The sequence below is a fragment of the Leucoraja erinacea genome, chromosome 22 (genome assembly GCF_028641065.1).
Source record: "Leucoraja erinacea ecotype New England chromosome 22, Leri_hhj_1, whole genome shotgun sequence".
Classification (NCBI taxonomy): domain Eukaryota; kingdom Metazoa; phylum Chordata; class Chondrichthyes; order Rajiformes; family Rajidae; genus Leucoraja; species Leucoraja erinaceus.
This window is the reverse complement of record NC_073398.1, coordinates 22,967,997-22,984,684: the sequence shown is the minus strand read 5'-3', so window position 1 is coordinate 22,984,684 and position 16,688 is coordinate 22,967,997. Positions and strand designations below refer to the sequence as shown.

The 16,688-nt window shown below is 38.7% G+C and overlaps 1 protein-coding gene across 16 annotated transcripts in view; it reads right to left on the bottom strand.

Moving 5' to 3' along the window:
- Nucleotides 1-1,877: 1,877 nt before the first annotated feature.
- magi2a (membrane associated guanylate kinase, WW and PDZ domain containing 2a) overlaps nt 1,878-16,688 on the bottom strand; it is a 369,023-nt gene continuing 354,212 nt past the window's right edge. For 6 of the 16 annotated variants that reach the window (XM_055653106.1, XM_055653108.1, XM_055653110.1 and 3 more), the window contains 3 exons: nt 16,153-16,296; nt 15,064-15,202; nt 1,878-3,921 (listed from right to left, as the gene is read on the bottom strand). In XM_055653106.1, the coding sequence (XP_055509081.1) occupies nt 3,128-3,921; nt 15,064-15,202; nt 16,153-16,296 (1,077 nt within the window). In that variant the 3' untranslated portion in view covers nt 1,878-3,127. Of the gene's footprint in view, nt 3,922-4,400; nt 4,452-14,232; nt 14,322-15,063; nt 15,203-16,152; nt 16,297-16,688 lie in introns of all 16 variants that reach the window. The other 10 variants (XM_055653114.1, XM_055653117.1, XM_055653121.1 and 7 more) reach the window with 6 other exon arrangements.

Here is a 16,688-nt window from a genome sequence, read left to right as displayed (position 1 = left end):
TGTAGAGGGAGTGCAACACCAGTTGAAGAGTGGGTCTATAATTTCTCTATTATAAAAGAGATTGTATAGGTTAGGACTCTATTTTCTAGCATTTAGAAGAATGAGAAATTACCCTGTTGAACCATAAGATTCTTTAAGGCTTGATGGTGACGGGGAGGGATATAGCAGGAGCTGGTCATTTAGGACTGAAATGTGGAAAAAATCCTTTCTCAGGGTAATGGATCTTTGGAATTATCTGCTGCTAAAGGGGCTGGAGGCTTTGTCCTTGATCCCATTTTTGAATACAATCAATACATTCTGGATATTGAAGGAATCAAGGGATAAGACAATAGGATAGAGAAAGCAAATAAGCCGTGCAACTGTTGGATGCTGGAACTGCATGGCCTTCTCCTACTCCAACTTAATAATTCACGTGTTGATACCTCAAAGCATTTTCACCATTGAAAGGCACAGGCCAGGGGTTTGATGGAACACCCTCCACATGCCAGATTGAGTGCAGCACCAGTACCCAACATTATCTACAACAAAGCAGCCTGCTTGATTGGTTGTCAACTACCTTAAATAGTAATTTCCTATACCACTGGATGCATTGTATAGCATCTACAAAATGTACAATTATTTACTCCATTGCTCCAACACCAGATCCCAAACCTGTGACTATACTACCAAGGATGAGCAGCAGGTGCATGGGACCACCACCACTTGCAGCTTATCCTCTGAGTCACACGGCATCCTGACTTAGAAGTGTAGTACTAGTCCTTCATCCCTGGGTCTAACAATGTGGGAAAATAGACACAAAATGCTTGAGTAACTCAGCGGATCAGAAAGCATCGCTGGAAAAAATTAATAGGTAACGTTTCAGGTCAGGACCCTTCATCAGAAAAATGTGGGAGTACCTTCCCCAGAAAGAATCAATATGCCATCATCAATGGGGGGGGGGGGGGGGGGGGCAATGAGAAACGGGCAATAAATTGTGATAATAGCTCATTAGGGCACATATCATGAAAAATGTATTAACATAGTCAAAACAATTTTTTAAAATGAAACTGTGGTTATGTATAAAGATAAGAATGATGAAAATAGGCAAAAGCAGAGCTCATGGAGTTCAACGCGTAGTATAGTGAAGTTGGCTATCCAGGTCAGTAACTAAAACTTGTAGACCGAACATCCTTGGTCGCAGATGCAGTGGGGAATGCATTTTCCATTCAGAGGGCTGTCAGGATCTGAAATGTCTGAAACCATGGTAGTAGCTTTAATATTATCTGAAAATAATAATGGTTATTTCACATGTACAGGCACTTCTGCCATAATGATTGTTTCCACAATGTAAATGGGATATAATGTAATTGATGAACATATTAGGTGGATGCCTCGCTAACAGTCTGCCAGTCCCCTCTCTTTTTATTATTTTAAGTATGTTTTAAAAGTATGATTTAGTGTTTCTTGGTTTGTTTTAAGTGAGGGGTGGGGGAAATCGGAGGAAACCCTTTTTCAGTCACTTACCTTGATGGAGATGAGATTTTTCTCTGTGTCGCATCTCCGTCGTTGGCTCCTTTAACGTAAAGTTTCAGTAATTTTTTCAAAAAACTTTTGGCTACATATGCTCTGATTCTGTCTTCGTAAAACCTTTGATGCTACAAAAGCAGTTGAGCCGTTTTTGTAATGGCTCCTCTTAATAAAGACAGTCAACTGCCTATGTTCTAACAAATCTGAGACACTAACAGCAGAATCTTGAACAAAAGAGGCTGGAAGAATACAAGATGATGAGAACATGGAAAACTAAAGATACCTCAAATAACACGGGGGTAAAACCAGGCTTAATATTATGAACATGATATTTTCAGAGCTGGTAGGTGTAGTCCCCAAGAAATCACTCATTTTAGAGTATGCATTTTATTTGACAGTGTTTCAGATAGAATATCATAAACAAGATTTCTGTAAAAGTTAATTTATCCATTGTGGTGCATTTCATAAAAATAGTTGCTCACTTACAGTCTTTGTGACTAATAATACATGGAATCATATTTATAGATACTGTACAAGGTAAATTCACAGCTAACACTACACAGCAATATTGATTCAAAGGATAAGTGACGTGCCATGTTCACAGATCATTTTGATTACAGAGAGCATACAGCAATTACTGCACAAGTAACGGCTGTGAGTTGTGCAAAATAAAGTTTGCTTATGCAGTCGTAATCCCAGTTTTTCATGTATCTAAAATCAGAGTAATACAGGTACGTGCACTACAATACGGAAGCATTGTCCAAAACCTGATAATACTGTACCCTTTAATGGCAGAAATCATATTGTGGCTAGACCAGAGGATAAAGAAGCAGAACCTTGCTCAAGCTCGCCTTGGGTGGAAAACAATTCCATAATTGTTTTACTGTTATACTAATTTTGTGCTTGGTTCACTGATATGAATGCAAGGGTAGACTGCTTTGAGCTATGATGCAATTTAAATTAAATATGTTAGCTTGTGTTACTCTTAGTGATAAGGCCCTGGCAATATTTAGAACAGCTTTAACCTCTGGGCTAGGCAATTGTTTTGAAAATTGAATATTTACAAAATTTTAGCTTCATGTAGACTTCCATTTTTCTTCAGTGCCTCTTTCCTCAGTGCAGTTTTACTTAAGGCCAGACTCTTATGTCACCTGATGTCCCCACTGTACAAAGATTACTGATACCACACATGTGACTACAGCACACAGATGAAGCAAATCCTTCATACATTATTTTTTTTTAAACTAAAGCACCAATATTGTTCTTGCTCTCTGAGGTTAAGTACCAGCATAATCACACTGCACTGATCCACAGAATTCACATTTGCCAGTGGTTCTATTGCCAATGGTCCAAATAGCAATTTGGCAGCATGAAAACTTCGGTTTATTGAAGTCTCAAAATACTGCTGGTTGCTTTTATTAAAAAAAAATCTTTCATGCCCATACACTTCATTGCCCCACTGAACATTATTCCTATTGTTAATGCAAATGCTTCCAGTTTTTAAGGCTGGGTTACTGTTCAAATTAAGTTTAAAAATACAAGATAAATAATCTGATTAGAGGAAGTGGTGAGATAACATCTTGCATCTATTCTACAGTGGGGAGAATAATGTAATAACAGTTTATCTGCCTGTAGTGGCAGCACCAGACTTTAGCGAACTAGGATATCGATTGGAACCAGGGATTTTCCATGGCCCAGGTGAGACAGTTGATTTCCGAGATACAGTGTTATTACCTTGAATAGCAAGATTTGATCGTGGATGTTCCTCACTGGAGATCTTTTGAGGTTCTCCATCAAGGTCTTTGTTGACCTCTTCTAAGGCATTTTCGTGGAAATTAACAACTTCTCCAGTGTTAGTCTGTAAGCCAAAATCTGCTTCTTTCACCTTATTTTTATGTGTTACCAGCAATCTTTTCTCAGTAGTGTTGGCAACTTTGTGATCCTCTTTAAAGCCAGGAGACCTTTCCCTCCTGGAAGCTGGCGACATGGATCTACCATGTTTATATGTCTCATTGCTTTTCTTGTCTTCCCCCAGTTTTGTCTCTGAAAAACATTTTGTTTCAGTAGCCCTGTTCTCAGAGGTGGTCCTGCCACCATCTTTCTTTTTACTGTTTTCCTTTGGGAACCTTGTAAGGCTCTTTTTAGAAGTTTGTTGTTGCTTCGACTTATCTACTTTTTGAGGGCTTTCTGATCCATTTCTTCGCTCATTGTGATCTACAAAGTGCTTTCTTCTCACAATGCCACATTCGTTCTTGGTGTCCCACAATATCTCTGGGGGTAGCTGGTGAATGGAATCACAGGTTGGAGCAGAATGCAATGATGATGGTGGTGCTATCAGATCATCTGGGATCATGTTTATTTCCGACAGGCTAGGGGAACCTGTAGTGGAGGCATTCCAGGAGCTGTAGTTGTCTGCTGAAATGATAATTTAAAAAGGATCAATTTGTGCTTGTATTCAAAAAGTAATCTTGCAATGGAGAAGAATTTGTCAAATGTCAAGTTAAATATCACTAATTAAGTTCTAATTTTCCCTGCAATATACGATTAATTTGTAATCCCTCATTTGTAGCACTTAATTTTAAATTGCCTTAATTTACACTAAAAATTTCATAATTCAAGATAAATAAATACTGTATATACAAACAAGACAATCAAATAAAAGTTAAAGCAATCATATTATGGACCATTAAGAACTAATTCTTTTGACATTAAGTGCAGAATAGTCTTGAGTTCTGAGATGATTCTTATAATGATATTAAGAAGTGATGTTGAAACATTGTATTTGACAAGAACTACATTTTTAGTTAATGCAAACAAAATAGGAATTTTATATATAAAAGTGACAGGGTACAGTATTCCAAACATGACTTGCTTCAATAAAATATTTTCCTCACCATCTTTTTATTTTCTTGGCTCCCACTATCCATTTTGGAGGTGGGAGGAACCTGTAAAAAGTAGATTTCATTGGTTCTAGTTTATTGCCAACAATAAATCAAGAAGAGAAAAATGGGCCAGCATGCATCATCAGCTTGGGAAGGTCAACCAAGATGGCTAAATAATGGTTAAACAAAACCCCCCAATAAAATAAGGACACAAATTGCTGGAGTAACGTGGCTGTCAGGCGCAGCATCTTTGAAGAACATGAATAGGTGATGTTTTGAGATGCTGCTTGACGTGCTGAGTTACTCCAGTACTTTGACTTTTGTTTGTAACCAGCAGCTGCAGTTCCTTGTCTTTCCAATAAAATGACTATATTCATCTATGTTCACCAGACGGAAGCAAATCTGGATGCATAAAAAATAGAGGGCTATTTTGCTCAAAATTGCATTACCTTCTAATGCATAAGCTGGGAATTTCTTCAGAGCTGCTTCCACTCTGACATCATGCTATCTTCTGAAATATACTTGCATGCTAATCAGAGGCGAGTGCTACACTTTTGACAACATTACAGTGACAGAAAGAAGATATTCCTGGCAGATATTTGCTATGGAAACCTCAAACTGTTCTTGTTCTTTCAATTTAATCGGTACACGGCTGATTTTTCATTAGGTGCGTAACGTAAAGAGAATTTTGAGATCAGATTACACTTGAGCATTTAAAAGGAAGTTAGATGCAGATCATGTGAACTATGCTGTACATTAAGGGTTAACATTTTGACTGTTCTACTGGTGGGGAGTTTTGTCAGGGTATCACAAATTAGATCAGTGCTTTATTTTTTTGAAGAGGATGTTTTATGGTTTCTGTGCTGGTAGCATCAGTTAATTAACTTCTTAAAGTATCATTAGCTTAGATATACGTCAAAGAATATAGAAAATAATAAAGAAATCTGCATTAGCAGTATTAACCCATCAATATTTGCATAATATTTGGACACAAGGCAAAAGGTCAAATTCAAAAGCAGTTGATCATCATTTTTTAGTTCCTTTAATTTAATTTTGGCTTTGTTGTTGCACTTGTCATCTTTTTCCACTCGATCAAATAACACCCTTAACATCATAACATGAATGCAAAATAATGGAGTTACTGGGAAATAGTGTCTCAGAGTGAATAAGCACAGAGGATCGGTCTGTTCCACTCAACAGAATTAAAAAATGAGAAACAAAGAACCATTGTGAATTAAACATGGTTGTTAACCTTTTTTTCAGACAGCAATCTATTGTTAAGTAGGCTTATTTGTTTTTCAAGCACACTTTTAATTACAGTCCTCAAGTAACACCAATGGCATCAATATGTGCAGTCATGCATCAAAAGTATTTGATGGTATTTCTACAGTTGCTGTTGCATCAATTTGGTAATATATTAAGGAAGGATCTATTTAAAAACAAAATAATTCCATCTACTTTTTAATTGTCTGCCATCAGTATGTTTCTTCCAAGTGTACTAAAAATGCTGGTACGTTATGGATAAATCCTGATTGTAACAGCAACTGTAATTATTTTCTTTCCTGTGTTCATAGGACGGAGTATAATTTGTGACTGCTTGCATACTGCTGACTAATATAAAATTCTGTTTTATAAATGTCATTCAAATGTTCACTTTTTCTCAGGCAGAAGTTGTGGTATGGCCAGAATATTGTGCATTCCCACTTCCCTCCCTCACGTCACCCTCACAGATCGATTTCCTTTTTAGTGACCTTGAGGCATGAAACTTTTCTGAACTCAGACAGAATCATTGGGAGCTACAATGGGTAACTTGAGAATCTGAATTCTCTGGGCCCGTTACTGTTTGTCATCTACATGAATGATTTGATATAGATGACAAACAAGAGAATGGCATGAGAATGCAGGGTGACTTGGACAGGTTGGGTGAGTGGGCAGATGCATGGCAGATGCAGTTTAATGTGGATAAATGTGAGGTTATCCTCTTTGGTAGCAAAAACAGGAAGGAAGATTATTATCTAAATGGTGTCAAGTTGGGAAAAGGGGAAGTACAACGGGATCTGGGGGTCCTTGTTCATCAGTCAATGAAAGTAAGCATGCAGCTACAGCAGGCAGTGAAGAAAGCAAATGGCATGTTGGCCTTCATAACAAGAGGAGTTCAGTATAGGATCAAAGAGGTCCTTCTGCAGTTGTACAGGGCCCTAGTGAGACCACACCTGGGGTATTGTGTGCAGTTTTGGTCTCCAAATTTGAGGAAGGACATTATTGCTATTGAGGGAGTGGAATGTAGGTTCACAAGGTTAATTCCAGGGATGGCAGGACTGTCATATGCTGAAGAATGGAGCGGCTGGGCTTGTATACTCTGGAATTTAGGATGAGAGGTGATATTATTGAAACATATGAAATTATTAATGGTTTGGACCCACTAGAGGCAGGAAACATGTTCCTGATGTTGGGGGAATCCAGAACCAGGGGCCACAGATTAAGAATAAGGTGTAAGCCATTTAGTACGGAGATGAGGAAACACTTTTTCACACAGAGAGTTGTGAGTCTGTGGAATTCTCTGCCTCAGAGGGTGGTGGAGGCCAGTTCTCTGGATATTTTCAAGAGAGAGCTAGATAGGGCTCTTGAAGATAGTCAGGGGATATGGGGAGAAGGTAGGAACGGGGTACTGATTGTGGATGATCAACCATGATCACATTGAATGGTGGTGCTGGCTTGAAGGGCCGAATGGCCTACACCTATTGTCTATTGATGAGAACATACATGGCAAGATTAGCAAGTTTGCTGATGATAAAAAAAAGTGGTTGGTTTTGCAGATAATGAAGATGATTGTGAAAAATTGCTGCAGGATCTTGATCGGTTGGTGGGCTGAGGAATGGTTGATGGAATTTAATACAGAGAAATGTGAGGTGTTGCATTTTGGGAAGTTTAACATGGGCACCTACACAGTGAATGGTAGAGCTTTGGGATGTGTTGTAGAGCAGAGGGATCTAGTAGTGCAGTGCATGGTTCCTTGAAGGTTGAGTCACAGGTAGATAAGGTGATTAAAAAGGTATTTGGTACATTGGCCTTCGTCAGAGTATTGAGTATAGAAGTTGGGAGGTCATGTTGCAGTTGTATAAGACGTTGGCGAGACAGCATTTAGAGTATTGTGATCAATTCTGGGCACCATGTTATAGGAAAGATGTTGTCAAGCTGGAAAGGTTACAGAGAATTTTTACGAGGATGTTGCCAAGACTAGAGGGTCTGAGTTGTAGGGCAAGGTTGTGTAGGCTGGGACACTATTCTCTGGAGCACAGGGAGGGGTGATCTTATAGATGTGTATAAAATCATGAGAGGAATAGATCTGGTAGATGCACAGAGTCTTTTGCCTAGAGTAAGTGAATCGATGACGAGAGGACATAGGTTTAAGGCAAAGGGGAAAAAGAATAATAGGAATCTGAGGGGTAACATTTTCACACAAAGGGTGGTAGGTGTATGGAACAAGCTGCCAGAGGAGGTAGTTGAGGCTGGGAGTATCCCAACATTTAAGACACAGTTAGACAGGTACATGGATAGGACAGGTTTGGAGGGATATGAACCAAACACAGGCAGGTAGGACTAGCGTAGCTGGGACATGTTGGCAAGTTGGGCCGAAGGGCCTGTTTCCACACTGCATCACTCTATGAGTTACTCTCGCAATGTGTGTCAATGGTTAAAACCTACGTAGTTAAGTTCACTGTTACCCAAATGCTCTTCCTCTGAACCTCACCTGGCCAGGCCAATTTCCCAGTACAAGATTCAGTATGGTCCCTCCTTGAATTAAACTATTCACATACTGTTTCAGGAAACCCCTTTGGATACTTCTAACAAATTCTGGCCCTCCTAAGCCTTTAGCACTGTAAGTCTGAGTCAACATTGGGGAAGTTAAGTTCGCCCACTATCACAATCTTTGTCCAAACCATTGATATAGATTGTGAACAGCTGAAGCCCAGCACAAATCCATGTGGGGCCCCACTAAATCTCCTAAAATTAAAACAACCTATCATTCTTTTCTCTAATTTTTGCCCATTAATCAACAATCAATCCACACCAGTATATTTATCCTTTAATATACATTCTAATTTTATGCTCTTGTGGGCAGCTCTCACGGAAGTTCAAATATACCACATCAACTGGGGTTTCCTTTCTGCTGATTAAGAAGTCAAAAAATCAAGATCTGTATAGAAATTGTATCCTTTTTATAAATCTATGCTGATACTGCCAATACTGTCATTATTTTCCAAATACTCCATTGCCACTTCCTTAATACCAGTCTCCAGGAATCTGCTGATGTTCCAGACTCCAGGATTTTCCTGACTGCTGATGTTCCTGACTGTTGATGACAATCTATTGTTCCTTCTTTTCTCTCCTTCCTTTCCAAAATTCTGGGGTTGCATGTCAATTAATAGAGTGATAGTTCAGTTACTCCACTATTATTTCAAAAGTTTGGACAATTATTCTGAAGACATTTCAATAACCACCATTAAACAAATCTGGATTTTTAATGAAAAGAAAGTTGTAATAATGGATCCATTCGGTTCTCTGTTGTCCTTCAAGAAATCTGTCAGCCTTAGGGTCTTAACAAGCCACTCAGTTCTACAGCAATTGGGATTAACAACAAATGGAGTGTAGCCCTGATGCCCACATCTCTTTGATTAATCTATTAAAAACAGCTGTTAGGTGCTATGTGTGTATCTCTAAGTGAATCATTTAAATGCCAATAGGTGAATTATTTCAATTGGGACATAAGCTTGGATTTAAATTTGACTTTTGGTCACCCCTATAAAAATGACAGGAGAAATATTTTGTGAGGCATAGTTATAACGATGGATGCCAAACAATATTTCATGACCAACTTGATACTATAGCATAAATAAACGGCACAGAAGAAAAAGCAATGAGAGATGTGGAAAATAAATAACGTAAGATGATAACATGGTCTCGTATTTAACTGCTGTCTAAATGTGCTGCTAAATTAATTATTCACTATACCTTTGGCAAGTATTCAGAAGTAAATTGAAATCTGATAATGACATTTTCACAATGTTTTAAAATATTTTACCGAAGCTAGTTTTACTATCAATGCAAAATGCTATTTAAAATATCAAATGAGTGGTATTAAAGTCTGCATGGGAGGAATAGGGTGGTGGTGTTTCCAAAAGAGCAAGAATCATATTGCATCGTGCCCATCACTGTCACTTTCCTCAGAGCTGTCTAATGGTTGTATCAGGTTCCTGTCTCTTTGTGATTTGCAGATCGTTCTTTTGACATGTAATTTTGAGGTAAGAGTGGGTGTGGGAGCAACTGTGCTGCTGTGGAATGTGCCCATGCTCTGCCTACTGTTTCCGAATGTCATGCACCCTCACGTGGTCTGGAACTGAACCGTAATATATTGCCCCTGACACAAAGCATGACATTAGGGTTAGGGGTTTTGCGTCATTCCTATTTTTTTTGCCAGTTCCTATTGAAAGGATAGATTTGCCTTTAGGAAAGCAAGGCTCCAGAGCTATCTTTGGCACAGCAATATCTTTGGTTTGATGCTTCCCTTTGCCTCCCACAAGGCTGCAATTTCTGCTTTGCCTCTTGTTTTGCCGTTTGCCAAAATTGTGTTTTCGTTCCCACTCTCACTTGCCTAGACCAGCAAGTGGTTTGAGCATTAGAACAATGAGTAGGGACTGCTATGCCACATAGGCCATTGGAACAACGGCATACTATTATCACAAGCAAGGGCTAGACAACAGACAACAGGAGTTATCCTGACATTGCCTAGAAGCAGATAATGGTCACCAAGGAAACCACTGATTAATTTTGATCTTTACTGGTGGAGACCAGCAGTCAATGTGCAGCATAAGCGTGGAGCTGCCAAAGTAACCACTACATTCTAATGTTTTATAACACGGCCTTTTCAGGTCACAGCAAGAATGTCTTCAGAATCTGCCTGTTGCGGCAATGGTTTTGAAGGGCTAGATTGTGCTCTGCCTGAACCTGCCTCCTGGGGCGGCTTTGTGAAGCCAGCCCAGCTCAATGCCTGCTGTAGCAGGTTCCTCTCAACATGGAGCAACAGGTTCTGATGTTGGATCCATTGATCTCTGCCCTGGGTTACTCTGACGGCCTTTTTACATGTTGGGTGTCAAGAGACATTTAAAACAGTTCAAATAGTTTAAAGTAAGTAACATTACCTTAAATTACTAGAAATTAATTAAAAACAAGGTTGAAAAATCAACAAACCAGTCGCCAACACTTTTGCTGGTAATTGGGAAGAGTTGAGCCATTTATAACAGTCTTGGTAAAACTATGTCTCAAACGATTGCTGGCTGCCAAAGCGAGCAATCATTAACATTCAAACATCATTAAAGTTATTAAACATTAAAATGCCCCTTTGCAACCACTCACTTCCAGGAAATCAATGGAGGAGTCTGTGCTAGAACAATGTGGCACAAGTTATTCAAGTGAATTCATTACCACATATTTTTGTCTTGTTGGTTCCAATACCATTAGCTTCAATGGAGTCGTTTGCTTTGAATAGCAGAGATCTTAGCTGAGATGATGAGATTTGGTTGGAAATCAAAGGCCCCTCACTTACGAGCGAGTTGACAGCAACACTCAGAAAACAATTCACTTATTTCAGTGAACCATATGGTAGAGCAGGAATGTTGGGAACCAGCTCAGTGTGACCTGATTTTTAGGCCAAAGTGTATGAATTGTATCAATTGAAGACTGCCAGCAATGTCTTCCTCATCGTCAACTCAACTTCCATACCTGCACATTAAAGTGCACAGGACTCTGAGCAAGGGAAGGCCCAACTTCCTTTGGATGTCAGTGGAAAGCACAGGTGGTTTGCTGCTAAATACAAGTTTGTCCCATTCATTTATTGCCTTCTAATTTAACTCTTGTTAGAAATGAGCTCTATTAATGTTTTAATTTCAGTCATGAATAATTCTAGTTAGTTTCATTCCGTCATTCATAATTATGTTTTGCAAACAATTCAGAATGATGTTCGGAGTTTGGCGATGCAAAGGTATATCCAATACCATTTGTAAATGATGAACACATGATGTGAATGGTGTCACGTGACCACATCACCTGTCTCAAAATGATCAGATGTGACAATCACATTTTCAGGAATCTGTCAACCCAGGCTGGCATCCATATTACAGTTTGTTCTGGAAATATATTTGGCAGGAGAATAGCATTGGACATAAAGTTGCATCAGTGCGCCAGTGGATAAAACAACTTAATCACCTTGGCAGAAGTAGGAGAGGATAAGAAAGGATTGGCTGCATTTTGATATTGATACAGCTACCTCTATCTAACCAGCTTTGGTGTTGAGGTTGGGGATATTATAGTGCAGTGATTTCCTGATGATTTCTCCCCTCCCCATCCCCCAGATTAATCGTGTGTTAATGCTATGTCTATTCAATTATTGGTTACCTAAAAAAAGTTTTAAAAATAAAATCATGGTTGGAGAATCTGTGTGTTGATGTGGTTATTTTAGTGATGTGCTGGTGGACTGCGGTACTTTAACTTCTGTATCCCTACATCGATGTACAGGGAGCAGCAGAAGGTTGGTGATTTTCAGAGGAGGCTGCTGAGGGTCTGCTTCTGAAGGAGCTGCTTGAGTGCAAGAAATTGACTATCTAGTTAAGCCAAATAACAAAGGAACTTGCAAAATGTTGCATTAACAGCACAATGTGATGGAGATTCAACAGGAAATAGAGTGACTGACAAAACATTCATCATTCAACACATGATTATGTTGGAGCTGGAACATGACATAAACATTGGGTTCAAATGACAATGCTAAATTAGTACAATATTATAAAGTTTCCAGAAAATAATAGAATACCACACAGGATTTCTGAAAATACTGAATTAGTAACACAGTATGTCACGAGACTTCACAAAATGGCTTTGTGATAGTCAAGCGAAATGTCATCGCGATCAAGTTGCAGATGGGGAGCCAGAGGTTCATTCTAAAAAAGTTTTAAAAATGAGGTACAATTGATGTCAGGCCAAACCAGAATAATCACTTCTTGATTAGTACGGGTGTCAGAGGTTATGGGGAGAAGGCAGGAGAATGGGGTTAGGAGGGAGATAGATCAGCCATGATAGAATGGCGGAGTAGACTTGATGGGCCGAAAGGCCAAATTCTACTCGATTCCTTATGACCTTAAAACAAAATCTGATCGATGTCTGATTCTCTAAGGATCCATTGAGAAATGTGACCCTTACTTTTAGCATGGCTCTGGTGCTGACTCCTTCAATTGACATCAACGATATTATGATGCCTACATTTTGACCAATACACAATTATCTGAAAATCACTCCTGAACCAGCTTTTACGGATCCTATTTCCTCTTAAAAATGCTACATAAGGGCTGACAATTAACAGGCTCCCCAGCATACCTGAAGAATCACTGTTTACTTCAATCGCCACTCAGGCTTAACATTGAACCTTCATCTTCAATGACGTCTGCTCTCACAACTGGCTTCCAGTAGGTGTTTGGCTCCAGCTAATACTTCTCCTGTTGGGTGGTCTGGAGATGCATCATCGGCAACAGGCAGCCATGGGATATTTGTTAGAGGCTGAGAAGGTTTATCACCCATTATGCTTATTTGGGAGGACACTTGCTCCTGGTTATACTTCTCAGAGGAGCAACATTTACATGATCTATATTTCAGCAAAACAGTCCTCACTCTGTGACCTAAAAGACACGGTCACATATATACATGGACTGCTCTCACAGTCAATGTCAAGGATCATTCCAAGCTATTGCAGCTAGTTTATGACACCTTTAAGTTTGCTGCTCACTGCTGCATTAAGGACGGCAACCTGGCTTCATACTTGTCTACTTCTCCTTCAGTCAACAGAAACGTGTATGGAATTTGCTAACATTGCAACATTAGTCCTTGCAGAGACCTCTGGCAGACTCCTGTTGGTTACAGTGTCTGTCGACTTAGACGGTCTTCACGGACCAGAGAAAATATTTACTGCATAATGCTCTTCACCTGCCTGCCTGCCTAACTAGCTCCCTCACTGCAACTCTGGAAACATTTTCTCTCCCCTCTTCCATTAATTCAGTAGGCAGCACACTCCAGTAGGAAGAATGTTGCTTGTTTTATCTATGTGTCCTTTTAAGGTTAAGTGCTGGCAGCTGCATGACCTTGAATGGCTCTGCTGTAGGATAAATATTTTGCTCTAATCTCTCCAAGCCCTGGTATGCATCTAAGAGCAGATTCTCAAAATTGCTGATAATATTCCAACTGAGACATAACCAGTGATTTATAAAGGTTGTATAACCTTGTTTTTATACTCTCCACTTACAAAGCCAGGAAGCTTGTGGACTTTTGCAACCTGCCCAACCACCTTCCAGGATGTGTGTAAATACACAGAGGGTTTTCTGCTTTACCCTCCTCTTTAAAATTATTCCTTTTTTGTTATACTATCTATCATTCTTCGACCCAAATGAATCAGTCCCCATTTCTATGCCATCCGTCTATCCACTTCAACTTTGCATTGATATTCACATTGTTTATTCCACTCAAAGAAATTAAATATTTTGCAAATTTCAGAGCCACATGTTTTAGGTAAAGTGAATAATTAAAAAAAAACTAAGATGTTAAATATATACATTCTGTAAATTAACAAACTATCAAATTTTTGTTATGACTTTTGAATAAATTCAGCTATTGTATTGAGGTTGATTATTTGTTTTAGTAAATTGTTTCACAGAATAAAACATAATTAGCTCAGCCATAAAACACGTTAAATGCAATCAGTCTAAGATTTTAAGAATGATAATACACATGCAGATTTACAAACCGTGTCTTTAGGGTGGCCCAATAGGAAGAAATATGGGGACCCATGCTTGTCACTTTTCATGCACATGGAGAGACTGGAAGGAGCCGTTCCTAAAGGAAGGGGAGGAACAGCCTAGGACCAATCATTAGAATTGACAGTAGCAGTGATAGAGATATTACTACTGTTAGCATAAAGATATAGAATATTGTTCAGTATAGAAAATTAAAAAATAGACAGAAATAAGTTAAAATGAGCTTCAAGATAGAAGGCATGCAGAAAGTTAAAATAGTTAGTGAGAAACTGAAATGTGTATTGCTTAAATATAATAACTACATGTATTTTTTGGTGTACAATTGTAATTTATTGTGCTCATAATTAAACACAATTAGCAACAAGCTATAAACTACCTTTAACATGTTATTGATATTTTTCATGTTTATCTTCTTACAGTAGCAAAACCTCAAAGTATTTCAATAGTGTAAAATGCATTGGGATGTCCTGCAGTCATTTAAGACCATATAATTACGTCTGTCCTTTTAAATTTTATTGTGACAGCCTTTTGGAACATGGGGATCTATGCTAGTGGAAGAGTAAAGTCAATTTATCAGCAGAATCTGATTTGACGGACACAGAAAGTCCATTATCAATTGTGCTTTCTAAGCATAAATTAATAGAGTATGCGGCTGTTTTTATGCTAAAATGCAATCAGCTACGTAGCATGTGTTCTGCACGACTCCATAGTTGATGAATAGCTAGTTGCCAATCCTGCATACAATACTAGTGCCTAAAGTAACGTTAAGCCACTGTTATTCCTTAATCAGTGATAATGACGCTCTATAATCTGAAACCCACCATATTCTGGCACTTGACCAGTTCCTCTTTTCAGCAGAAGCCGCACTCTCCTCCCTCCAGACTTGATCAGCTCAATTGCTCTAGCATGGGTCATTTCTCTTGTGTTTTCTCCGTTGATTTCGATGATTTGATCTCCAATCTATTGAAAGCAAAACAAAAAGTTTAAGACACATTAAACACTGATTATTAAATGCACATTATGCAAAAATGCAATGATCATATTTATCATAATTTTATGTAATGATAATAGACAATAGGTGCAGGAGTAGGCCATTCTGCCCTTCGAGCCAGCACAGCTATTTAATGTGATCATGGCGTATATATTACAGTGAAAATATTGCTTGCAACAGCATCACAGGCACATAGTCAGACCACACGAAAAATGATATATGCATACCACAAATGAAAAGAAAACGATCGTGCAAAATTAAGCCATTTGTGTAAAGCACAATTAGAAAACACACCTATAGTAGTGCAAGTGGTGGTACACAGGTTTCTATTGCTGAGGTACGATTACTGTAAGGTTATCTGGCTTAGCAGCATCATTGGTAGTGTGTTCAAACTAACGGCTCTAGCATTGTAAAATGGGAAATTATGTGCTTTTTATTTACATAACAGTCCTGTTACTGGATGTGACAACCAAACATGTCATCCTGCAATGGTAGTGTCTTGGTTGCTTTTCTATTTTCTGAAAGTCTCTGCATAGTATTTAGTAAAGCCTAGAATATAGTCCCAGGTCAAAGAATCATGTCATTTGGCCACAATGTCATCAACGACTATGACATTTCCATCTTTACTAATCCCATTTATTAGCTCTAGGTCCATGGCCTTCTCTGCATTGGTGATTCAAAAGCTTGTCTAGACTCTTCTAAAGTGTCTGCCTCCACCAGCCTTTCAAGCAGCACATTGCAGATTGCACATTCTCTCTAGGTGACAAGGTTCTTCCTCAGACCCCTTCTAAATCTCTTATTATTTACACAAACCAAGGTCCTCTTGTTTCAGATACTAGTTTTAGTCACTCAAATGTTTTGATTGCTGTTGCAGTTACTGATTGTGGTGCATTTAATTCAACAGTAAATTTTGGCTTACCCTCAATCTCCCATTCCTGATGGCTGGTCCATCCTCTGCCAACCGTAACACATATAGATCCATTTTATACTCCCGTCCTCCACGGATACTAAAACCAAATCCTTTGGCACCTTTTTCCAGATCAACCGTAAAGTAATCAAAATCCTATACGTAAATGTAAAGAAGGACAAAATACACACATATTAAGTCGAGTGCTTGTGGATTTCACTCCAAGACACCAACCTTAGGGCAATGTAATATTATTGGCAGAATTCAAATGAACAATCGCCCTAAATCAACTTTTACTTCAAATTTACATGGTTTGTATCTTGCCATTCCAATCCATGGATTCGGGGTGCGGGGAACAAAGATGATATCGCCTTTCCTCATACTGCCAGAGAGGAAAGGTTAGCTGAGAGAATAATGAAGTGAATGCAGGTGCTCCAATGATGTACTGTACACTGCACATTGATAATTCATGAAGTAAATTTATGGCCAATAAAAATTTTAAAGCCCTTCACACATCATGAGAACAATTTAAAATATTCCAGCACAAA